Source organism: Mytilus edulis, chromosome 6 (genome assembly GCF_963676685.1).
Source record: "Mytilus edulis chromosome 6, xbMytEdul2.2, whole genome shotgun sequence".
NCBI lineage: Eukaryota > Metazoa > Mollusca > Bivalvia > Mytilida > Mytilidae > Mytilus > Mytilus edulis.
This window is the reverse complement of record NC_092349.1, coordinates 14,385,458-14,412,563: the sequence shown is the minus strand read 5'-3', so window position 1 is coordinate 14,412,563 and position 27,106 is coordinate 14,385,458. Positions and strand designations below refer to the sequence as shown.

The following is a 27,106-nucleotide window of genomic DNA, read 5'->3' as shown; positions in this document are numbered from 1 at the left end:
TATAAACAGAGAAACGCAGAAAGGCATATAACCAAAGCACACCCGAAAAAAAAACAGAAGAAAGAAAACAAAAATGTTCTATAGCGCAATAACATACAAATGTATTAAGTTCCGAGACAGTAATAGTAATAATTTACACAGAAAATAAATGAAAACGAAATTATAATTTTGACTCGAACTAAAACCTTCAACTATAAGAGGAAAAGTAACGGAAAAACAGAAAAACTGAACTGTAACTTACCAAATGCTAAAAGAGAATACACAATGAGATTATAAAACAAAAGGTGGTGTTTTGGATATGACACATCTTTTTTTATTCAAAAAACTTGCTCATTACTAAAATCCTATTATAACAACGATTATATAAACCAGTCCAATTTATCATTAAATACTCACGTAGATCGCGATAATTTATCTTTTTAACAACACATCAAAAGATTTGAAAATCAGATTAAGATAATTAGTGTAACTGTCATTTTCTTCGCTTATATAAACGTGTAAATTTCCATTCAATTTTAATTCGAGGCGAAATAAGCTGTTGTTCATTACAGAATAAATCTTGATTTACACGGAATTAGGAAGTAAACCTTAGCGTCATAGGTAAGAACGTTTATGGTAGTTTAGTATGATTTTGTATGAATTCAATTACTGACAGTAATTTCTTTAGATCTGTTGTAATATATCAGTTGAAAAAGTTATAGGTTTTCATGGTTACTCATTTTCAAGGTATTGATACGTAAATTATTAGTTTAATGATAAAAATTGTCATGTTCTCTGTTTACTAGTATACCAACAGGATTTTGTAATAGACGAAATTTACATACGACATTATAAGTATTTCTATATCGTATTTTTTTAACTTTTGATTGTCCGTTTGTCTGTTTCTTCCCTATTTGTTAGCCCTGGCGTTGTCAGTTTATTTTGTACTTATGACTTTTAAAATTTCTGGAATGTTTCGCATCTGCTCTACAAAAGATAGGAGACATCTGAAGAAAAATCTATAACGCTATCATTTCACATTGTATTTGTAGAAATAGGCTCCAATTGATAAATTCTAACAGTGTTCAGCTTTCACAATCTTTTGACAAAATATATATGTTGTCGAGTTTTATAAAATGTTATGACTGTATTCTGTATGTAACTCTCAGATTATAAATTCAGGTTTATCGTAAATGCTTCTAAACTATTTTCTAGATTCTTTTACTGATACAAATGTTTTGATTGACATTTGAACTTTACCTTGAATTAATTTCATGTAATTATCAATTATGATTCTTCATTCTGATAATGAACAAGGTTATCCTTGTTTTAAGTTTGTTAATGGAATCCTTACACATCTTAGGTGTTCTGATTAACTGTTAAGTTTTGAACTCATGGTTAATTGTTAACAATCAATCTTTAAACTAGAAACAATAATCGTAAATATTTTAAGATTTGTCACTAGTGTTTTTATCTTTTTGTTATTTTTGTTTAGTATGTTATCTATGGAAATTTAAACGATATTGATGTTTTCTGCAGTTCCTATATTTACATTTACACATTTAAACAACGATGCTTTAATTTTTGGTGTTTTAACTCCACTTTTAAGCACCGCATTATTCACTTTTTCGTGGCGGTCAGTTTTATTGGTTGAGGAAGCCGACCTTCAATAGGAAAATTGACAATCCTAGTCAATTAAGATTGGATTCGAGTGCACCCGCACGAGCGGGGTTCGAACTCATAACTTCAGTGTTGACTGGCTAGTGATTACAGTAGTAACCACTCGGCCATTGAGACCCCTAAAACAACGACGAAAAACTCAGCTCAAAACAGACAAGAGGTTTGTATGATCATGATGATAGAAATATCAACAATACAAAGACAAATGAATTCGGAGGAATTATGAAGTACAAAGATAACTTTAAACAGAATAAATCAAAGTGCAGATCGAAAAAAGATATGATTTGTGTGAAATGACGAAATAATTTAAAACAAAAATCAAAGAAAAAATCAAACTAGAAAATATACCTAAAAAAATCACAGAATAACAATCTGTATTGTTTTTATATTTATTTTTTATGCTTCTGTTGTGGTTTCGGATAGTTGGTAATATTATATCTTGACGTTTGTTGCCTTACCACACCATCATTGTTATGATAATTGTTTTGGACAAATATTGTGAAAATAATTGTATAAAGTTCGAGATTGCCTGTTAGTTACGTCAGCACATCACCGTTTTGATCTTATGCGGTGTTTGTCGCTGATGATCTATGTTTGTTGTTGTGTCGACTATAATATTATTTGTTTGTGTCTTTCTCTGTTATGAATGTTCTTGCGTGTGTTTGTGCTGTATTTCTGTCACGAAGTGTTAAGCGATATTTTGTTAACATTATCTTAAAGCGTGAGGTTTGTTATCATTTTTCTCGTTTCTATGCGTTAAGATATGTTTTTGTTGCACCCCGATGTTCCTGTTGTTCCTTTGTTTTCGTTTTATGGTTGATGTGTTTGGCTCGGTTTTGGTTTGTTGCCCGGATTTATTTTGTCGGACGATTTGTGAATTTTCAAGACCAGTATAAATTGCCTTTGTTTTCAAACATAAAGAAAAGGGGAATACATCCTTAAACTTATTTCATCGTGTATTTATTGGATAAAGTATGATTAATGACGAAGACAAATTCACCAGACAAAACGACTGATAAAAAGTTAATATGACAATGTTAATATAAAATGTAATGATACAACAAAGCTTAACGAACAAGAATGTGTCCATAGTACACGAATGCCCCACTCGCACTATCATTTTCTATGTTCAGTGGACCGTGCAATTGGGACCAAAACTTTACTTTGGAATTAAAATTAGAAAGATCATATCATAGGGAACATGTGTACTAAGTTTCAAGTTGATGTAACTTTAACTTCATCAAAAACTACCTTGACCAAAAACTTTAACCTGAACTTCACACTATTATTTTCTATGTTCAGTGGACCATGAAATTGGGGTCAAAACTATAATTTGGCATTAACATTAGAAAGATCATATCATGGGGAACATGAGTACTAAGTCTCAAGTTGATTGGACTTCAAATTCTTCAAAAACTACCTTGACCAAAAACTTTAACCTGAAGCGAACGGACGCACAGACGGACGAACGAACGAACGGACGAACGAACGGACGGACGGAGGCACAGACCAGAAAACATAATGCCCCTCTACTATCGTAGGTGGGGGATAAAATAATAGCCCGATTAATAGTTTATAAAGACCTTAAAATTACCACAATTGATATAGTTATAGGAACATGGGGTAGATGTAGTATGAGTATGTAAGTAACAATTTGTAAAGGTAAACCATTCTATGCTTACACCGAACAACAAGCTATAAAGGACCCCAAAAATAACTAGCGTAAAGACGGAAAAAAAAACCCACTTACATTTACGAACCACATAAACAGACTAAAACCACTGAACATACACAAAGATTTTTCTATGGGGGATGGCTCGTTTGGAAATTATTTTATTCATGTTATTAAATTTTTGTCAGATAAGAAATAACCCAGTGAATGTTAACATAACATTAACGGTACCAATTTACTGCACCAGATGCGCATTTCGACAATACATGTCTCTTCAGTGATGCTCGTGGCCAAAATATTTGAAACTCAAAGCTTATATAAAAAATGAAGCGCTATAATCCAAATGGTCCAAAAGGTATAGCCAAATCCGTTAAAGGAATCAGAGCTTTGCATGAGGGAGAAACATTCCGTAATCTATAATAATTTCGTACATTTTGTAACAGCAAATTTTAATAACACATACAATCCGTATTTACAAACGTCGATTTAACACCTTATCACAAGAATCAACCCTAATTGCTATCATTGGCCGGCAACTAGTGTTTAAATAATCAAGGCAGACACACTTGAAAGGCAATTTCAGATGTTTAGTGTAACAGTGATTTTTTATAAGTCAAAGTACGGCCTTCAACGCGAAGCTTTGGCTGACACCGAACAGCAAGCTATAAAGGACCCCAAAATTTACTAGTGTAAAAACATTCAAACGGGAAAACCAACGCTCTAATCTATATAAAAACGAAAAACGAAAAACACTTATGAACCACATAAACAGACGACAACCACTGAACATACACATAGGTTTTTCGGAAAGGGGGGGGGGGGGGGGTTAATGGCTCTTTCGGAGTTTTGTTTATTCATGCTACTTAGATTTTGTCAGATAAGAAATAACCCTGTAAATGTTATAAACGTCGATTTAACAGCTTATCACAATAATCAACCGTAATTGCTATTATTAGCCGGAAACTAGTGTTTAAATAATCACGGCAGACACACTTGAAAGGCAATTTCAGATGGTAAGTGTAACAGTGATTTTCTTTTTGTATAAATCGTGCTTAATTTCCCACGAAATTGCTTTTAAATGTATAAAGATTAATTATGTTTCAATGGGATGTATCGTAGACGAAGGTAACAAACAAAAGTGCGAGCAGAAAATAGCCAGTAAGAACCAAAGATCTTTGAACACAGCGAGAAAACTACGCAACCAGAATCGTTTTTTTAGCTTCTCCCTAAAAACATACTTAATAATCAAAGACAGTCCTAAATACCAACATGAACAACAAAGAAATTCAATTTCATAAGTGAAAATTAAACTGACCAGGCCGTTAACCATTGTTTAACAACGACGAATAACTGTATAGAAAAGACAAACAAAAGTATACAAAATACAATTTAGAAACATGAAGACTTAGCATCATAATGTTACAAAAAAACCCAGGGGCGATCTTATGTAATTCGATGGGATGGTAGATCCTGCTTCACCAGGGACACCCTTAGATTTTTTAATGTAGGTATAGGTACATTCTCAATGACAATGGTACGCTACCATATATATTACCGATCGAAATAATGTTATTAGCATAATGATAGTACTTTTACTGAAATATTTTTTTTGTAGTAAACACAAGTAATGATGGTTGGTTTCACGTTTAATGTGTTCATGTTATGTTGTACGTTTGTGATTGCAACTCATGGTAAGATTATTATATTTTATCGCACCACTGGTAAAATATCACGTTGTGATTGGTTTAGAGCCGACACGTGGTTAGTAAATTTCATAGGGGGTTCATGACGTCACGTCTCCTGTTAATGGTGACGTCGTCTACTGATGTTGTTGTATTTCATTGTTTATTTTTCTACAAAACGGGGTAGTATAAGTCCTGCGTGCGATAAGTTCGTTATACGGTACACTACTGACCCCCAACGAATCCATAGAGGGTGAATGAAATATATAGGGATTTTACTTACCCTTTATGGTTTAATGGGGGGTCAGTAGCGAACGATATAACTTATAATGCAAGACTAATGGGGAAATATTAACTGCTAGATTAGCATGACAGATGCCGCACCAAGGTAACTTTTTAAATCAACTAAAGCTGCAATATTTATTGAATTATGTTTACTTTTTGAATAGTTTGTTGCTAGATTGACTGTTATGTTCTTGTTTATTTCCCTTTATATTAAGTTTCTAGTTCATTTTAATTTTGTTTACCAAACACAATATTGAACAATTTATCGCGATGATAAATATCAAAATCCTTTTTGTTATAAACCTGCAAACTCAGTTAGTCAATTCTTGAAGCGAGTGTACAGACATTCTATCGGCTAAAACTTCCTATTTAAGTTATAACTGTTTTGACCCGACATGATCACTGCTGTCTATCGTGTAGAACGAAGTCTGAATATGTGTTAAATGCAGTAAAGGAGTTAACTATATTGCAACGTTGTGTTATATTGACATATTAAGGATTTCACTATGTGCTTGTATATTAAGGTCTATTAATTTCAAAGTACGCGGAGTTAGAAATGACCAAAGCCTGTATTGGACAAGGCGCAATGCTGTTTTGTGACATAAGTGGAGACCCATTGCCCGATTATGAATGGTTTAAAGATGGAGTCAAATTAGAACATGGTGGTCGTTTTAACATCAGACGACATTCCTCTGGATCATCAAGGTAATTCTTACAAAACCACATGACAAAACTCATGACCAACCACGTGAGTCAGTATATAAGATGCAATATATAATCTTAAACTAAAAGGGGGACCGACAAATATTTGACAATCTGTCAAAAAACTAAACAATTTACAAAACACTACAAATAACAATAAGAGTTGAGAAACACAACCACTACATAAACCACCGCTGATTTTACTTACAAAGAAAAACAAATATTTTCAAACGCATATATAATATAGGACTACTCTGTTTACCTTATGATTTGATGTGCCAACATCAGACATCAATCAGTAAGTGATATACATAAATAATAATAAATTATTAAAATGGCATTAGTAATCATGAAAAGTATAAAAAATGTTATTCTATATATAAAACGTCTGCAACTGACTGCTCAATCATGTCGTATATATGTACCCCATATCCTTTGTTTTCTATTACCGGTATATTCGACATTTTATGATTAAATTCTATATATTAGAACTGTGCAGGATTTAACAAAATATTTCGTTGTCATGTTTCCCTCATTATATTACAAAGTTAAAAAAAAGTATTCTACAACCAACTTTAAGTGTGAATATATAGGATGCATAGATCTAAAGAAGTAGATAAAGATGTACCAAATATTCTTAATGTGGAGATGTAGTAACCTTTTAGTTTTATTTGGATAATGTATGCTGTTTGATTTACTATTTTTTTTATTTGGAAGGGTGATAATAGTAAATTTGAAAGATTCTGATAGTGGAATGTATGTATGTAAGGCTTCTAATTCGGCGGGGACAGAAACCAGTAGTGAAAGGCTCAGTTTTGCAACAGGTAATAATTTGCTGAATGAAGTGATTATTTTACTTACTTTTGAACAGAGTAAAATTCTTAAGTTTCAAAATACTATAAAATTCAGACAGAAAAAGACTAAAAGTATCAGCAATTTATATGATTTTATAGAAAATATACGAGACAAAATAGTTATCTGTAACAATGAAAAGAAAAAAAACTTTCAAATTAAAGTTACATTGTATGCAATTGTGTCATTTGATAGACAAGATTGTTAACCTACAATCAATGTACTGGATTATCCCCGCTTGTCATTTATAAACTCACATTGGGCAGTGGAAATATTTAATTTTTTCGTGAATACAAGTTTTTAGGGCATATAACTTATTTGTTAACTGAAACGATATATACATGATATATTTGTCTTAATTAACGAGTCATGTTGATCTAGGATTCCAGAGAATTCGTCTGATTTGTAAAACTACATACATATCATAGAGACATTACGTCTACTGATTCCTTCAATTTTTTCACTTTGTTCGTATTTTTAAAATAGATTGTCGAGATTTGAACTTCAGTTAGTACAGCTTTATTAATACACGATATTTCTTTACTCTTTTGCAGATTGCTAATCTAGTGCAGTTGAAGTAAAATATAGTTGCATGCGAATAAGAAAAAATTAAAGTTATTTTAAAAACTGCAAATACCTTCGTTTATCATTTGATTTTTCAAGATAATAGATAAAAATTGAAATAAATGGAAAACGCAATCAAAATGCGAAATCCAGGAGAAAAAGCAGAATTCATCAACACAAATGAAATGACCATATGTGTACATGAAAAGACTATACTATACGGTTAGTCTAGTTATTCACTTGGCAAAACATATGTTCGTACATGTCACATTTCAAGATCTCAATTAATTAAATATATTGAAAAGAAAATAAATAAGAACTCCGAGGATCGTTTTAAACGGAAAATCCTTTATCAAATGAAAAGAAGAAGCTCAAACACAACAAGGAAATGGAAAACAACTGTCATATTTCTAACTTGCTACACTGAACTAATATTTCTTCATGTAGAAAATAGTGGATTAAACCTGGATAACAAGCACTTTAGGGTTTCAATACTTAAACTCGGGGCAATGTTGAGTTTAATATATGGTTATAACATTTATGTAGCTGGTTCTTATATTATAATTGATAGGTGGTCTTAAAATGCATTATAGTTTCATGATTGTACTATAATGTAAACCGATCATATACATCTTCCTGTACTCTGTTCATTTGTGGTATATGGGTTTTGCTTTCAGTCATACATTAAAACGCTTGTTTTGTTGTTTACCGAATGGCAATAATTGTTATAATTATTGTGATATGTACTTGAGGTAATAATATTCATTTATTCATTTTAAAGACAGCGATGTACATTCAAACTTAATTTTTTATGGAAATATTCTTTATAAAGCACAGAAATGTCAGTACTCACCTCAGAAACTAACAAATTCTTTAAATAGACTTATCAAGAAGGGATATAGTTACGATACTGTTGTCAGGTCACTAAAGATTGCTTATTTTGGCGTTAATATTGATTCACTTATAGGGTCTTTGCATCGGAACTAAACACATTTATTAAAAAACCAGTTGTTGGCATGACACGGGTTATGTTCTTCTCATATATGTTATGATGGTATGATACTAAACCCCTAACGGGAAGGATTGTGCCTGATATTCATATGATGAAATCATAATCTTTCAATCAGTTTAATTGAAGTCTGGAGCTGGCATGTCAGTTAACTGCTAGTAGTCTGTTGTTATTTATGTATTATTGTCATTTTGTTTATTTTCTTTGGTTACATCTTCTGACATCAGACTCGGACTTCTCTTGAATTGAATTTTAAATGTGCGTATTGTTATGCATTTACTTTTCTACATTGGCTAGAGGTATAGGGGGAGGGTTGAGATCTCATAAACATGTTTAACCCCGCCGCATTTTTGCGCCTGTCCCAAGTCAGGAGCCTCTGGCCATTGTTAGTCTTGTATTTTTTTAATTTTAGTTTCTTGTGTACAATTCGGAAATTAGTATGGCGTTCATTATCACTGAACTAGTATATATTTGTTTAGGGGCCAGCTGAAGGACACCTACGGGTGCGGGAATGTCTCGCTACATTGAAGACCTGTTAGTGACCTTCTGCTGTTGTTTTTTCTATGGTCAGGTTGTTGTCTCTTTGACACATTCCCCATTTCCATTCTCAATTTTATTAAGGAAATATGTTACGACAGAGGAAAAATATACAGAACGGTAATTTCGTCCTATATTTGTGTATAATGATTTCGTATTAAATTAAAGAGGAATGTGAGTAACAAACATAAGAAACAAAAGAGGGACGAAAGATACCAGAGGGAAAGTCAAACTCATAAATCGAAAATAAACTGACAACGTCATGGCTAAAAATGAAAAAGACAAACAGACAAACAATAGTACACAAGACACAACATAGAGGACTAAAGAATAAGCAACAATAACAATAACAAAATACGTCAATACTGACGCACAGACGTTGGTGAAATCAATTGGAACTACACTATCTATTATTCCTCTCATTTCATTTGAAAGCATGGCGTTTACTTTACTGATTAGGAATAGTAGTTCTTAGAAGCCTGTGGTACTTGATGTCACAATAGGGATTTCAATTCGCAGTTTCAGAACCTAATGCATTCTGGGTAATATTTTCAAAAGCGTACATCAAAACGTTGTGATTGGTTAAAAACATTCTAAACAATTGAACTTCAATAAATGACGTAACATTATTTTCATTTTGATGTAAGAACAATGAGATTACCCATAATCTTTCAGATTCTGAAAAGGCGAATTGGTTTATGTTTCCTATTTGTTTATTTTCAATTCTGATATTTATATTGGTCATGGCCATTATTGGATTTTAATTTCGTATTCAATATCTAAAAATATAAGAATAAGGATATGTGGTATGAATTTCAATGAGTCAACTATGGACTATGCGCCCACCGGAAGCGTTGAGTATTGGTCAAGTTATATTCTTATAGTAGTCCGAGTTTGGTATAGTCCGAGTTTGTTATAGTCCGATTTTGGGAGGTCGATAATGTTATAGGCCGAGTTTGTTATAGTCCGATTTTGTTATAGGATATCATGGATTCGTTCTCGATACGTATGATATTTTGTAACACATAAATTATACATGTCAATACACAGACAACATAAATGCTACTATTGATGCATCTATCTAGCTGTGATTAATCTTAAATATTCTTTTTATTTTTGTGTCGTTCGGATTGTGTCTCAATTCATTTGAAACGAATAAGATATGTGATATGAGTGCTTATGTATGGCAAGCCGTTCTCGTCAAAACTATGTTTAAACCCTTTTTTCGAAAAAAATACACACTGAGATTTAAAAACCTAAAACAACACGCTGAGAAATCGAAATTACACACTGAGATTTAAAAAAATAAAAAACACACACTGAGAATTCAAAATTACACACTGAGATTTTAAAAAGACACACTGAGATGAAATAAATTGAAAAACACACACTGAGAATTGTTAATTACACACTGAGATTTTAAAAATACACACTGAGATTAATATGCAAATCACTAATGAATATTCATGAGATGAATAATTCAACAGATTAATATCTTGATCTCAAGAACTCTTGTCATTATAATGAAATGCGATTCCTTCAACCAACATTCGTAATAAATTTCAAGACTTAACATCGCTTATATTCATAAGTTAGTTTGTTGCCTATATTTCAGGTCATTACTACCAGTAATTAAACATGGGTCACTTTTCAAAAGTTTCCCAACTGTTTTCCTGATTTCGCTAGTTAATCTTTTATATTTTTGTTACGTTTATATGCTATAGTAGACTCTTTCCTTGGACGAGAGGAGAGAGTAAAAATTTTGCTGCATTCTTTTGCAGGTTGTTCCAATGTTTTCTTATAATTTTAATAAAGTTTTTCACCATTTGGTTATATTTTGTAATAAGAGTAAGTGGGTATTTTTTTTTTTATTAAAAATTTGGAACCAAATCGAAGGACTAACGAGTTATGTCCCCTTGTTGTTTTAAGTTTGTAATAGATTCAGATTAAGTATGCTAATTAGATATGTGCGCATAAAAAGTGCGCACAAATCTCAGTGTGTAATTTTAAATTCTCAGTGTGTATTTTTAAATTCTCAGTGTGTAATTTCAAATTCTCAGTGTGTGTTTTCAGTTTATTTATTCTCAGTGTGTCTTTTTGAAATCTCAGTGTGTAATTTTCAATTCTCAGTGTGCGTTTTTCATTTTTGTAATCTCAGTGCGTCTTTATGAAATCTCAGTGTGTAAATTTTTAATTCTCAGTGTGTAATTTTCAATTCTCAGTGTGTAATTTTTAATTCTCAGTGTGCGTTTTGAAGTTTTTAAATCTCAGTGTGCTTTGTTGTAATTCTCACTGTGTAAATTTTTCGAAAAATGGTTTAAACATAGTTTTGACGAGAACGGCTTGCCATACTTATGAGCTACACTCCATCTAATTCACTATTATATTTCAAAGTACAGTCTTCACCGCCGAGCCTTGATTCACAACAAACAGCAAGATATAAATGACTAGTGTAAAGCAACCCAAACAGGAAAATCAACGGTATAATCTATATAAAGAAACAAGTAACGATAAACACCTACATGTATCATCATAACAAAAAAATAACAACCCCTGAACGACAGGCAACAGTCTTAGGACTTGCGCATAAACATGCACCGGGTTTAAACGTTCAACTTCCGCCAACCTTCACCAAAATTTGAGACAGAATGATTTTTGTGATAGTGTCTCTTTTTCAATGTGTGTTGTAATATATGATTAATGATTGACTGAATATAATTGTCAAGCAGTTATCGAAACTAATACCTTGCACCTATGCTTAGAACAATACGTATTTTTTTAAGGAGTTATTTTAATGTTTAAATAGTAGTTACATTTATTCTACATTTCTCTAATAATGGTTTATCATTAGTCTCTACAAAAATAAAGTTTTGGGAAATGAACATATTTGTTTTCTCTCGACCTGTTCGATAATGAAGTTACATTAACAAAACGAATCTATAAATAAGTGGTATTTATTTTGTAATCGCTCACGAAGTTTACGATTTAACAAACTTTTCTAAAATTGTCCGTTTATAAATTTTGAAATTATTAAGAAACTAAGGTTTCAACTCCCTTAGGCAAAGTTGACTTTAGAAGAATTTGGCTATTTATTTTAGGTATTTTTTACAAATAGCTCTTCAACGGTTTCGGTACTTATACATCCTCGGATTTCAAATGTTTGGCTTTGAGCATTCCTAATGACGGTAAATCCAGAAAAGCGCTTCGAACGCATGACATTATTAAACGTGTTGTTTTCATATTTTTACATGACTGGGTCGATACCTTTGCTGGTGGACTATCAGTCCCCGGGGGTATCTTCAGCTCAGTATTCAGTACTTCGGTACTGACATGATTTAACAAACTTTTCTAAAATTGTCAGACTTTTTTTTTTCATCTGAAGATTTGATGAATTATTTAATATAAACTAGTAATATTTGCAGGAATTTTATAAACCCATTTTAATTACGCTTATTCACTCAAAAATGAATGCTTTTCGTGCATGAAATCAAAGACAGGACTTGATATAATACAAAAATATGCACGCAGCGACAATTGTTCAAAAGAACCTAAGAGACTTGAAATTACTATTTGTGCAGTCATGTTTTGTCCCATGGGGCAAGACATGTACTATTTTTATGAAATAATGGTGTTCAATTAAGTTATTTTGTCGTGCATGTAGGAGAACAATTGATTTTATATATTATTTCAAAGTCAAACTTTATTTTTTTCAATTGAAAATTCTTATTGAACCCTTTTCAATACCATGCTGATATCTTTTTTCAATTCTAACAAATGTATCATTTAGAATTATTTTAAACTTAAGTTTAATAATCATTTGTTTAAGGAGAAATGGGTTCCATTTAAATTCTCTGCACATTTATGTTATGTTAGACACCACATTGATATATTTCCAGCAAATTCTATTTCAGACCATAATCCTGTGCCATTGTGAATGCAATTTGTTTCAGAATCTTAATGGTTATAATTGGCATTCCATACAAAAAGAAAGACATGGTGCAATTTAGCAACATGAACAATGGCAAAAAAAAGAAGATCTACCGCAAATTAATAAACTTTATCTTTTATATTTCTCGTCTTTTATATATATCGTCTCTTTTTTTTTAATATAAAACAGCTTTCCTGTTTAGAGAACTTTGAACTTTTCGAAAAATTAAGGATTTTCTTATCCCAGGTATAGATTACCTTAGCCGTATTTGGCACAACGTTTTGGAAATTTGGATCCTCAATGCTCTTCAACTTTTTACTTGTTTGGCTTAATTAAATTTCCCTTCTGTTCCCTTACTATGAACAACAAAATTATTTCCGTTCTCCATTACTGAATACCTTACAACAAAAATATTTTCATTTACCTGTGAATTTTTTCTATTTGACGGCATTTTGTTTGAGGCTATGGTTGTCTTCCGAATTTTTTTGACATCTCACTCCTTATTTTATTATTTCGTATTTACATAGTGTCGTAAATCAAATTTATTCGCTCGATGTATATTAACTTGTTTGTGTTGATATGTCTTTTGATTGAGTTAACCCGTTTCAATTGATATTTTCTAGTGGGCCTTTCTATGGTGTGATGTTACACGATTGTTTCAAGAAAGGATGAAGGTGGTTACCTTTAAAAACGTTCGAACCCGCTGCATTTGTTTGCACCGGTCCTTAGTCAGGAACCTGATCTTCAGCGGTTGTCGGTTGTTGATGTGTTTCTCGTTTCTCGTTTTATATATAGATTAGACCGTTGGTTATTCCAGTTTGAATGGTTTTACAGTGTAGTCTTTTTTTAGCCCTTTATAGCTAGCTGTGTGGTGTGAGCCAAGACTCCGCGTTGAAGACCGTCCTTTGACCTATAATGGTTTACTTTTACAAATTAGACTTGGATAGAGAGTTGTCCCATTGGCACTCATACCACATCTTTTAATATTCAGTTATAAGATTGGGTTTACCTGAATAATCCTACAGTCTAAAATATATCGTTCCTCGATGTGGACCTTCACTATTTTGTAAATTGCAAGTGTTAAAACTGGCATATCGTCAATTTATCCATAAAAAACAAAGTGTTTCCAGTTATCATAGTTTTGTGTAGATAAACAGCTAGCAAACAGGATACTTTTTACGCCTCAAGAGTTAAAATAAAGAAAAAGGAAAACATGTCTATGTACTGTATAGTTTCATTAAATTCGTTATTCAAAGTTGTATAATCATTTATCATAACATGTCAAATAAATTGCTCCGCAGGACGCAGCTTGATACGACCGCAGAGGTCTAAAAGTTGGGGCAAGATACAGCTCTGAATTTGGATTGTGATTAAATATTTGACACAGCATAGGTTTCTGACACAAAATGGATGTGGTCTCAAATGAACTTGAAAAAATCAACTTTACCTACTATGGACCAATATCAAAAATATAGGTACATGATTAGATTAAGCATATCAAAGAATCCCAAACGTTCAACCAAAGTTTAATTTTTGGCCCTTTTGACCTCAATGTGGACCAATTTGATAATAGGGCCCAAAAATCAAAATGATGTTTAGATTTGGCATATGAAAGAACCCCATATATTCACCATGCTCAAATTTGAAAGAACTTATAGTCTTGATACAAAATGCCGTAAAGAAAGTTACACTTTTCCAATTTCTTGCCATTTGCTTATTTCTGCTAGTCTTTAATTCATACTGGTATTGTATAAAAATTAAAAAAAAATTAAAATGGATTTCTTGTCCTGAACGTCCGAAACTACAGTAGGCATTGTCTGCCCAATTCTTGCTTGGTTCTTGTGCAGGCAGCTATATCAGTTTTCAACACATGGCTTTTTTTTCGTCAGAAGATTTGATGACTTATTTTATATAAACTAGTAATATTTGCAGGAATTATATGAACCCATTTTAATTACGTTTATTCACTTAAAAATAAATGCTTTTCGTACATGAAATCAAAGAGAGGACTTGATATAATACAGAAATATGCATGCAGCGACAACTGTTCAAAAGAACCTTAGATACTTGAAATTACTATTGGTGTAGTCATGTTTTGTCTCATTGGGCAACCCATGTACTGTTTTTATGAAATAATGGTGTTCAATTAAATGATCTTGCCGTCCATGTAGGAGAACAGAGGTATTCTATATATTATTTCAAAGTCAAACTTTATTTTCTTCAATTAAGAATTCTTATTGAATCCTTTTTTAAACCATGCTGATATCTTTTTTTCAAATGTAACACATGTTATCATTTAGAACGATTTTAACCTTAAGTTTAATTATCATTTGTTCGATGGGAAATAGTTTCCAATTAAATTCCTTGTGCGTTTAAGTTATGTTAGACACCATATTGATATTTGTCCAGCAAATTCTTATTTAGACCATAATCCTGTGCCATTGTGAATGCAATTTCTTTCAGAATCTTAATGGTTAAAATTGACATTCCATACAAAAGAAAGACATGATGCAATTTAGCAACACGAACAATGGCAAAAAAAAAAAGATCTACCGCAAATGTTTAAACTTTATCTTTTATATTTCTTGTCTTTTATATATATCGTCTCTTTTTTTCAAATATAAAACAGCTTTGAGTGTTTGGTATGACTATAAATTTTCACTTCTGTTATCGTATTATGAACCCCAAAATTATTTTGTAAAAATTATTTCCGTTCTGCATTACTGAATAACTTACAACAAAATTATTTTCATTTACCTGTGTATATTTTTTTATTTGACGGCATTTTGTTTGAGGCTATGGTTGTCTATCGATTTTTTTTGACATCTCACCCCTTATTTTATTAATTCGTATTTATATAGTGTCGTAAATCAAATTTTTTCGCTCGATGTATATTCGCTTGTTTGTGTTAATATGTCTTTTGGATGAGTTAACCCGTTTTAATTGATGTTTTCTAGTGGGCCTTTTTATGGTGTGATGTTACACGATTGTTTCAGGAAAAGGTGAAGGTTGTAACCTATAAAAACGTTCGAACCCGCTGTATTTGTTTGCACCGGTCCTAAATCAGGAACCTGATGTTCAGTGGTTGTCGGTTGTTGATGTGTTTCTCGTTTCTCGTTTTTTATATAGATTAGACCGTTGGTTATTCCAGTTTGAATGGTTTTACTGTATAGTCTTATTTTAGCCCTTTATAGCTAGCTGTTTGGTGTGAGCCAAGATTCCGCGTTGAAGACCGTCCTTTGACCTATAATGGTTAACTTTTACAAATTATACTTAAAATTTCATATATGTAATGAAGGTATGATACTAAACCCCTAACGGGAAGGATTGTGCCCGATATTTATATGATGAAGACATAATCTTTCAATCAGTTTAATTAAAGTCTGGAGCTGGCATGTCAGTTAACTGCTAGTAGTCTGTTGTTATTTATATATGGTTGTCATTTTGTTTATTTTCTTTGGTTACATCTTCTGACATCAGACTCGGACTTCTCTTGAACTGAATTTTAATGTGCGTATTGTTATGCGTTTACTTCTCTACATTAACTAGAGGTATAGGGGGAGGGTTGAGATCTCATAAACATTTTTAACCCCGCCGCCTTTTTGCGCCTGTCCCAAGTCAGGAGCCTCTGGCCTTTGTTGGTCTTGTACTATTTTAAAATTTAGTTTCTTGTGTACAATTTGGAGTTTAGTATGACGTTCATTATCACTGAACTAGTATATTTGTTTAGGGGCCAAGTGAAGGACGCCTCCGAGTGAGGGAATTTCTCGCTGCATTGAAGACCTGTTGGAGACCTTCTGCTGTTTTCTGTTCTATGGTCGGGTTGTTGTCTCTTTAACACATTCCCCATTTCCATTCTCAATTTTATTGGATAGAAAGTTGTCTCATTGGCACTCATACCACATCTTTTTATATTCATTTTACAAGATTGGGTTTACCTGAATAACCCTATAGTCTAAACTATAACTTTCAACCATGTCGACCATCACTATTTTGTAAATTGCAAGTGTTAAAACGGGCATATCGTCAATTTATTCATAAAAAAACAGTTGACAGTCCCCTCTTCACGCCTCAAAAGGTTAAAATAAAGAAATAAAGAAAACATGTCAATATACTGCATGTACTGTATGGTATCATTAAATTCATCTTCAAAGTTGTATTATCATTAATAAAAACATGTCAAATAAAATGATCCGCAGTGTGCAGCTTGATACGACAGCAGTGGTCGAACTCTGGACAGTTGGGACAAGACACAGCTCTGAATTTGGATTGTGATTTAAAAGTATTTGACACAGCATAGGTTTCTAACACAGAATGAACGTTGTCATATTGAGCTTAACACATTCAAATTTACCTATTATTGGTCAATATCCAAAATCTAAATGCATGGTTATATTCAGCATATCAAAGAATCTCAAAATTCAAATAAAGTTTAATTTTGGACCCTTTTGACCTCAATGCGGACCAATTTGATAACAGGACCTAAAAATCAAAAATATAAATACATGGTTAGATTAAGCATATCAAAGAAACCCATATATTCAATTTTTTTTAAAAATCAAACAAAGTTTAATTTGGACCCAAATTTAGACCAACTTGAAAACTTGGCCCATAATCAAAAATCTAAATACGTGTTTAGAATTAGCATATAAAAAAAACCCAAGGATTCAATATTTGTTAAAATTAAACAAAGTTTAAATTGGGACCCAATTTAAACAAACTTGAAAACTGGGTCCATAATCAATCATCTAAATACATGTTTAGGATCAGAATATCAAAGAACCCCAAGAATTCATTTTTTGTTAAAATTAAGCTCAAGTTTAATTTTGGACCTTAATGAAGACCAATTCAAAAACAGGGCCCAAATTTCAAAAATTAATACACGCTTAGATTCAGCATTTTAAAGAACCCAAAGAATTCAAAAATTAAACCCCTTTGAAAGTGATTAAGAAGTAACCAATCTATGAAAAGTATAAGAAAAGTATCGTTTTTGGCTCCAACTCCTAAACACTTTGGGCCATAATCCCCACAATCAATGTACAGAATACTATCATAAAAGATTCAATGTGAAATACCTGAACGTATAAGATGTCTGCATGTGGATTTATATTTACGAACGATAGACTTTTATCAATGATAAAATTTAGTAAATAATTAAAAAAATCATCTCTTTTTATCATAAATTTTAGTATTGAGCATTCCGATAAAGATAAATATATTAAGATCCAGGAAAGAGCAGTGTTCATTGATAGTAATAGCTTTATTTAATTTCAATTCAGCAGGATAAATCTCTTTAGTATACATACTTCAGGCGCCATTATTGAGAACCAATATAGCATTCAAATATCTAAAAGTATTATTAAATATCTTGGAATCAGATGTTGTTTCGATGGGTCATTGCTGATATTAATCATAAATTGTAATTCGTAACAATACAGAAACAGTTCCGTAATAAGTGGTGTACAGTTTGTCTCCATTGGAATTCCGATGACTGAGTGATATACGGAATCTCCATAGCGAACAAAAATGTTATCAAGTAAAAATTCATAGGCAGTAAAAGTTTCAAAGCAGGTCCAATTGACATGGTTCTTTTGTTTGTTGTTACTAAAATATGACCTAAAAGATTTTCAAAATATATTTTTGAGGTGTGTGATTTTTTTTCTTAATAAGATTATAAGACAAAGTGGTATATAGGGTTGAAAAATTAACAGATTCAAAATCACTTATATAAGCATGTAATTTATCCAGTACTTACAACACATTTTTGACCCTCCAAAAGTAATTAATTCCACTATTCTTAAAGACCTTATTTGAACAATTTATTATCAGGTTTTTGATTGTATCAAATGTACTAGTAAGAAGCATAGATAGTTTGTTAGTGGAACAATGGCTTGAAGAGATAATCTATATTTGTAAGGAGTTTTGTGCAGCTTCATAGGCCAGTACATAGTTGCAACTTTCTTTGTTTTCTTTCTGCTTGTAAAGAGGTAGCTATTTTTCGATAATGGAGTCAGTTGGAATGTAGGTGAATTCGTGATTCCCTTTTGCAGAACCTTAATGTAAAATTTACGTCAAACAATAATGGTATTATAAGCAGCCTTATCAGCCGGGACAAAAAAAATATCCTTGGCGAGCTCTTTTAGCTTTTGTTTGATATTAGAAATAGGGCTATTATGGTTGTTGTAAGGAGTATTAATGAATTACAAATAGTATCTAACGATTTCTTGTCAGCTTTTCCTCGTTTTATCCATTTTGAGCAGTATGTATGGATGTAGGTACCGTATGGCACAATGACAAGCTCAAAAATTTATTTTTAAATGCAAAATATTTTCTCTGTCTAAAAGTCCAACATTGAATATAGATTCCTTATCAACACAGCCTGTGTAAATTATTTGAACGATTTATAAAAGACAACTTAAACTTCAAATTATGAAACGTGTGTTGGTATAGTAACTGACAAATCCTCGATTACTTTCATCTTGATCCGTGACCTTATATACATGTCGCCAGACGAAAGAAAAACAATATAGTTTAACTCGATCACTGGTGTAATTTTATTAATTCAGTGCGATTACAATTGCCTGCAGACGTCTCGCTCTCTTAAATTAACTATGAGGTAAGTTATTACAACATTTTCATTTCAATGCTGAGTTCAATCGTGGAAAAAGTTTTTATAAGGTTTAATCGAAAATAAAATCTTTTTAAAAAAAAACATGTTTTAATTTAAATGCCTTTCATTTGACTTCGTTAAATGCGCACACAATTGCTATTTTATTTCATTTTGACTACTGTAACAATAGAATACACTGCAGATGAATTAATTGCAGTTTATCGAGTGGATCTAAATTAAATGAGTTTTCAGTATTTTTCGAAAATTTAAAACTTAACATTTAATATCAAAATAAATATTCATTGTTTCAGACAGTCATGCAAATATTTGAAATCGCTTTGATAATGAGTTTCCTATTTCAAAACGTGAGGCTTACTGTTGGGAAATATCAGACAACTAAGGAATTCTTCAGAGTAGATAAAAACAAGGAAATAAGGTCAACGGATCTCGAAGTTATAGGTAGTATGTCTGAAATTCAATGTGCCGCATTCTGTGAGGAAAACAGTGATATCTGCTGTGAGACTACTTATGTAAAATCGAGTAAGGAGTGTAAACTGGGACCCTCTGGTTGCTGTCATATGAAATTTAACAACGTTATTGGCTCAAAAATTCTACACCCCGGTCGTAAATTTAGCGGTAAGTTAAACATGTGCTTTATGATCTTATGTAAACCGAGAAACTTAATGACAGAATAACAGAACCCCTTGACTTACTACCATACATACATGCTTTCAATATGGATAAATATATCAAATCCTTTTAGCTCTACACGTGAAGCTGTTATTATTTCCGCAGCCACAAATCATAACAGCTTAAAACATTACAACAAAGTCTCGACATTTTGAGTACGTGACTGAATTAGTTTGTTTTTTTCAGCTTCGATTTTAAGTATTCGGATTGTCATCTGATGAAATCCCTCAATGAGTTAGATGGACAATTTTCTATACATTCAATATCTTTCCGTGCAGTTTTTGCAGTCATGTAGCATTATTGGAAAACAAATAGTATTACATTTCCCATCTTTATGTTGGCCTTTCATGTACCAAAGGCAGATAAAGGAAGTCAACTTATGAGTGCTGTGAATGATTAGGTATAATATGTTGGTGCTTTTTTTTTAAATTATTTTATGAACAACTGCAGTATGTTTATTCACAATATAAACTTTGAATTTTTTTTATTTTCCGAATTTTCTCACTAAAATATCAAGAGGAATTATCTTCAGGAAAGATAACTAACTAAAGTTGTCTACTAAGTCTACCTGAAGAGGTACAAGGCGACTATATGTCTCTTTTTTCTAATCATGCTTATTGTTTTGACGATTATTTTCTAGTTTGTAAACCCCAAGATATAAAAGGCCACGTCATAACAAAATGCGAAAAATTTCAAACGAGAAAAAACAAATCCGATTTATGATAAACAATAAATGAACAATATAAACCAATGACCTCCATTTAATTAGTGGGAACCAGAATAATTGTGTGCCCTATATCTGTTAGTGTTCTCACGAGGCGATCGATATTGGGCGAATCATAAAAAGTTGATTATTTGCATTAGCTTTTTACCTAAGACAGGTACGTGAAGCATGTGGCGGGATTTAAGCATGTTTGCTAGCAATAAATTTTTGTGTGCCTGTCCAAAACCAGAAATCTAGTACGTGTTCGTCTTAGACCTAATGGTTTTGCTATCTTAAAACAAATAGTGTCGATTGCAGAACATTGTTTCTGTCTAATTGATACTTAGTTTTTTTAATGGGGCGGAGGTGGAGGTGCTGGTGTTGCTTTAACTTATATTGTACACATACCTTTTTATTGTTGCATATACTGTGTATTGATTTTTAGAGGTCTTTGATTTGTGCTGTTGTGTTTGCTGTAACGTTAATCGTATTTATAAAATAACTTATGTTTTTCAGACTATATCTATACATTGTCTGTATCAAATGGTGGAGTTTTTGGTGATTGGACATACCAAGAGTTTTGTACGAAAGGTCATTATGCCGTTGGTTACAAAATTAAAGTATGTATATTTCCATGGTTATTACCGGTATATTAAGCTTACGGGTTTTGATCGATGTCAATAGGAAGTACGCACTACATGGTGTGGAGGCGCCAGGTCAATAGAAAGTACGCACTTCATGGTGTGGAGGCGCCAGGTCAATAAGAAGTACGCACGACATGGTGTGGAGGCGCTAGGTCAATGGGAAGTACGCACTACATGCTGTGGAGGCGCCAGGTCAATAGGAAGTATGCACTACATGGTGTGGAGGCGCCAGGTCAATAGGAAGTACGCACTACATGGTGTGGAGGCGTCAGATGTTCATTTTTATCTAATTTTTTTTTACCGTAGAGAAATATCATAAGCGAAAAAAGAAATTATTGATCTTTCTCTTTTTTTTTTTTTTGACAGGAGTAAGTCATGAGTGATTAATGTAGTCGGTGGTTTTGTTTTGTTTAATCTGTGGGTTTGTTTTCGACAGCTGCTTCAAATACCATTTTCTATAAATCAGAGAAAAACACTGTCATCAAAAATTTATTTAAAACCATTCTCATATTTTTAATGTAACGTCACGTCATTTGGAATCGAAGCACAATAAAAAAAAATAACCACCACTCTTTTGCCCCGGACTGCAGTATGAGTAGGACAATTTTGCGGTTATAACATCTGCAAAACCCATTTTTTTCGTAACAAATATGTGATAATACGATATATTATATACGGGGTCCGTACATTTGCATTAGATGAGTAGGTGTAAGATAATATAATTGCTTGTTTTTTTCTTCTTTGAATGACAGATTGAAGGGCCACTGACAGGGGATAGAACAGAACTGAATGCTATCGAAATTATCTGCGGAAGCAGAGGGGGTGTACCTTGTGGTGACACATCAAGGTCTGGTCAGCAGGAATGGGGTGGTTGGACAGATGAAGTACTTTGTCCAGCTAAAACATTGCTGGTCGCATTCTCCTTACAAGTGGAACAGTACAATGTAAGATGTTTACACTGTAATAAATTTATATGTTTTTGGACAGAAATTATCACACGTCTATATATCTATTGTCTAGACTGTATAAATTACTAAACAAGAAGAATCAGGTTATTTGTATCAAATAATGCCTTGTTAAAAGGTACAAAATCTCCACTGGGAGTAGCTTTTTTATTATATAGACAATAATTGTTTAGTGTCTTTAAATATAATCAGTATGTGTACGAGGCTACGAAACAGGTGTGAAGAAATCTTAAGCGAGGTAGACCGCCTATTTCGAGCCGAGTGCAAATACAGCTGATATTTATAGACACTAAACAGTTATTTTCTTTATCCTGCAAAAGCTCATCTTAATGATAAATAAGGTAGTACCATAAGGCAATAACGGCGTTCCATTTTATTCTGTAGTAAGTGCTCTTTTCGACACTTAACACTGCATTGCATTTTGAGCTTTCGAAACAAATGATATTTTTTTTTATTATTAATGATAAAATAGATTAGAAATAGATAAAGTAATTTCAAGTTAAGTTTTGTATTATATTGAAGTAAATACATGATTGCTTACAAGTGTTTGCAATAAATGAAATAAAACTATTTATTTTTGATATAATCAATAGTCATTTAATTGCATTCCTGGTGGAAGATAAAACTCAACAAATCTTTAAAAAAAATGTAATCCTGCAATTAGGTGTCTTATTATACATATATATACAGCCCAATGGATATCGCTATGCAGATGGTATACAGATACAGAATAACGATATCTGTTGGGTTGTATATGTATGATAAGACACCTAAAGTTTTATTACATTTATTGCAATAAATTAAGGATGTACTTAGGTGAGGTTAAGTGAAAATTAATAAATTAAGAAGTTAAAAGCTGGTAGAGCATGAATTAAGGATAAAAATAAGCTAAAAATATTGATAGGTCATGGACCTCCTTTTCGAGATATTTGAGATTTAAAATATGGCGGGAAAAGGCTGACTCGGACTTTTACCTTATATTTGCATTGGTATTATTAGGTCTCAAAACAAAAGAAAGAAAATTAAGAATCTTCTAAAATTTTAGTAAATGACCTTTCATGAGCTATTAAGTCTTATATGAAAAAATAAATGGGTGTTATGGGGCAAAATATTTTACATTGTATTGTATGGAAAAACACCAAGGAGTCCGAAAATTTGACACAAATTCCAAAACCTCACTTAAGTACATCCTTAAATCTTGCAATATTGTCTGTTTATCAATTTGCAACCAAAAAGTAAAATAACAAAAATACCAAACTCAAAGAAAAACATAAAATAATTCAGTTTACGGCGGACTAGTGTTACCCTTTCTCGTCAGTAGAATCTAGAGTTGTAACACAGTACATGATATGTTAGGCATGACGATTGAATTGATCGCACATTAGGTAAATATCTATCGTAAAGGATCGTAAGATACAGTCACAGAAATAGTACGTCTAAACAAGTGACAATTCTACGACAAATCCATCTATTGGATCACCAGTGAAGGTGATACATGGATGAAAACATATATATTCATAATTACTCTTAGTATCAGCACAACAATGTTTAATTTGCAATCGTCGGGATTCGAACTATATAAATCTGAAAATTTATCCAATTAAAACCGAAAACACACAAACACATAATATATATAGCGCGCAGGGCATAGTGCAAGGCGATTTGGTGCCACGATATCTCAGTAGCATGAGTTCGAATCCAGCCACGGAAGAAAAAAAATTGCTTCCGCAAATTTACAAATTTAACATTGTTGGGTTGTTATTTAGACGTATTATATATATCTTCCTTAAACACATAGTTTACCAACGCAATCATATGTTTTTCTCTGTTAAGCGGCGTGAAGTCAGAACTTTTATTTTTTTCAATTGTTTTATAGGTTAGAGTTGATAACACAGGTGCCAACTACGTCAAATTCAAGTGCAGATATTTTAAAAATGACGCTGGTAACTTCGATCTGAGCTATCCCCCCGGTTATGGTGTGTACGGTTCTTATGGCGAATGGAGTGACGCTTGTCCAGTGAACAGTGCAATATGTGGTATACAAACTAAAATCCATGGAGGAAGTCCTTATGGACAAGACGATACCGCAGTAAATGATGTAAAATTTTTCTGTTGTGAATAAAAGGCTACTGCATGTCACTATAGCAACATGTACAATAATTATTGTAATGCATTTTTATGTAACAATCATTTTCATTGGTTAAATATTACCATCAAATCCACAGTTGACAAGTCATAACTTAACAGGGACCCGCCATTTTGAATACATTGGATCAACAAATGTAAATTATTACAATATTCTGATATTGATATGGAAAGTCAGAACTATATGATATGAAACAAAAAAGTTCCCTTTACTTGTTTCATAAAAAGCCCGGTATTATTATTTTTTCACAGCTGAACACCAGATGAAACCAAACCAAAATGGGAAAAGGTTACACTTTCACATACGCAAATTTTGAAATGTTTTACATTTTAAAAATCCTTAATATACCAAAAGGTTAGAGAAGAGGAATCCCACCGACAACCCCCATCAATTGTATATTAAAGAGCATTCCTCTCCTTCTGACTCAAAGATGTCTATGTAAAACTCTAAATAAATTTGTAAAATGTAGATAGAAAAATAAAGATTTATCAACTTTCAGCATTGATTTGTTAACTTCATTTTACAGATCTTTGTGATTTCAACAATAGAGTCATTTCAAACATCTGACGATCTTGACTATCTTTCAGCTTTTAGTTTACAAAACAATGAAATGAAAATATACGTCAAAATTCATGCATTTGTGCATGAAAAATACACAGGAACTTCTATTAGTTGATGAAAAACATTCAAGTTATCACTGAATATAGTCGTATGTTTAGGGATGTAAAGACTTGTTGCACAATAAACGCGTGGCAATTGTTTACAAACACTTTCTACATTTACACGTGATCATGTTATATGTGCTTTTTGATTGGATGCAGCGAGTTTCGACTGCAACAAATAAAAATCCTTACCTTGTGTCTCCGACATTTTATCTCAATCCGCCAAGGGTGAAGAGAACGGTAGTGGATCGTAACCCTTGGTTAGCGAAGATGGCTGTCAACATGATTTGCAAATACGTGCTTAAAGAAAATTATCTAATAATGACGACTTCATGATCAGTATGTATACTAAAGTAATTTATCCTGTATAAAGCTTATAATAACAATGACCACTGCCCTTTCCACGATCTTGATATCTATTTCAATAAAGGGAAGCTTAATACAAACATCTATGATAAAAAGATGATTTTTCATTTCTTATCGTTAATTATTCATTTGTAGATGGTGAAGTTCCCTTGTCACCATCTTAATCTTATGGTGTTCATACACCTCAACTTGTTCGGTTCGCTCGTGTATGTAACAACGTATTTGATGTTAAAAAAAGAAATTTAGGTTTTACTGAAAAATTATTACACCGGGGTTTTCGAAATCATAAACTAGTCAAAAAAATTTACCAAAATATGAGGGATTCAAAGTAAGGCCTAAAGGATAGATTTTTTTTGCTATTGTTCATGCAGCTAAATTGCACCATGTCTTTCTTTTGTATGGAATGCCAATTATAACCATCTAGATTCTGAAACAAATTGCATTCACAATGGCATTAGGTTATGGTCTGAATTAGAATTTGCTGGACAAATATCAATATGGTATCTAACAAAAAATAAATGTACAGTGAATCTAATTGCAAACCATTTCCCCTTAAACAAATGATTATGAAACTTAAGTTTAAAATAATTTTAAATGAAAACATTTGGTAGATTTGAAAAAAAGATGTCAGCATGATATTGAAAAGGGTTCAATAAGAACTCTTAATTGAAGAAAATAAAGTTTGACTTTGAAATTATATATAAAATACCTCTGTTCTCCAACATGCACGACAAGATAACTTAATTGAAAACCCCTATTTCATAAAAACAGTACATGTCTTGCCCCGTGAGACAAAACATGACTGCACAAATAGTAATTTCACGTCTATAAGGTTCTTTTGAACAATTTTCGCTGCTTGCATGTTTTTGTATTTATCAAGTCCTCTCTTTCATTTCATGTATCAAAAGCATATTTTTTTGAGTGAATAAACGTAATTAAAATGGGTTCATATAATTCCTGCAAATATTACTAGTTCATATAAAATGATTCATCAAATCTTCAGATGAAATAAGTCATGTGTTGAAAACTGAAATAGCTGCCTACACAAGAACCAAGAAAGAATTTGACAGGCAATGCACCACTATAGTTGCGGATGTTAAGGAAAAGAAATTCATTTTGAAAAGAAAAAACCTAAACAAATACTTTCATTCAATAGTAGTGTGATTTAAAGACTAGCAGAAATAAGCAAATTGCAAGAAATTTGGGAAACGTCACTTTCCTTACAGCATTTTGTATCGAGATTATAAGTACTTTCGTATTTGAGCATGGTGAAGAATGAAAAAGTCGTTTAGTTCCGATGCTTGGTTTTATATCAAGGTTTTATGTCTGGGTTACGTGTAAAACCCTCACAAATCAAACAAATTTGAGATAATCAGTTACCTTAAAGGGGCATACAGGTTCAAATTAATTATCACTGATTTAACTTAAAT

General features: G+C 32.2%; 2 protein-coding genes across 3 annotated transcripts; both read left to right on the top strand.

Moving 5' to 3' along the window:
• Positions 1–497: 497 nt before the first annotated feature.
• Positions 498–7,486, top strand: LOC139527203 (CAVP-target protein-like). 2 transcript variants are annotated; one of them, XM_071322528.1, is made up of 5 exons: positions 498–600; positions 4,947–5,022; positions 5,823–6,003; positions 6,718–6,824; positions 7,407–7,486. In XM_071322528.1, the coding sequence occupies exons 2-5, from the start codon at positions 4,959–4,961 to the stop codon at positions 7,412–7,414; spliced, it is 360 nt and encodes a 119-aa protein (XP_071178629.1). In that variant the 5' UTR covers positions 498–600; positions 4,947–4,958; the 3' UTR covers positions 7,415–7,486. The 2 variants fall into 2 exon arrangements, with proteins under 2 accessions (XP_071178629.1, XP_071178630.1); XM_071322529.1 differs by lacking the exon at positions 498–600 and adding an exon at positions 4,322–4,344.
• Positions 7,487–19,686: 12,200 nt separating this feature from the next.
• LOC139527199 (vitelline membrane outer layer protein 1 homolog) lies at positions 19,687–25,016 on the top strand. Its single transcript, XM_071322525.1, has 4 exons — positions 19,687–20,136; positions 21,410–21,513; positions 22,290–22,481; positions 24,379–25,016. Exons 1-4 carry the CDS (start codon positions 19,818–19,820, stop codon positions 24,622–24,624), a joined length of 861 nt encoding a protein of 286 aa, XP_071178626.1. The 5' UTR covers positions 19,687–19,817; the 3' UTR covers positions 24,625–25,016.
• The last annotated feature ends 2,090 nt before the right edge of the window (positions 25,017–27,106 follow it).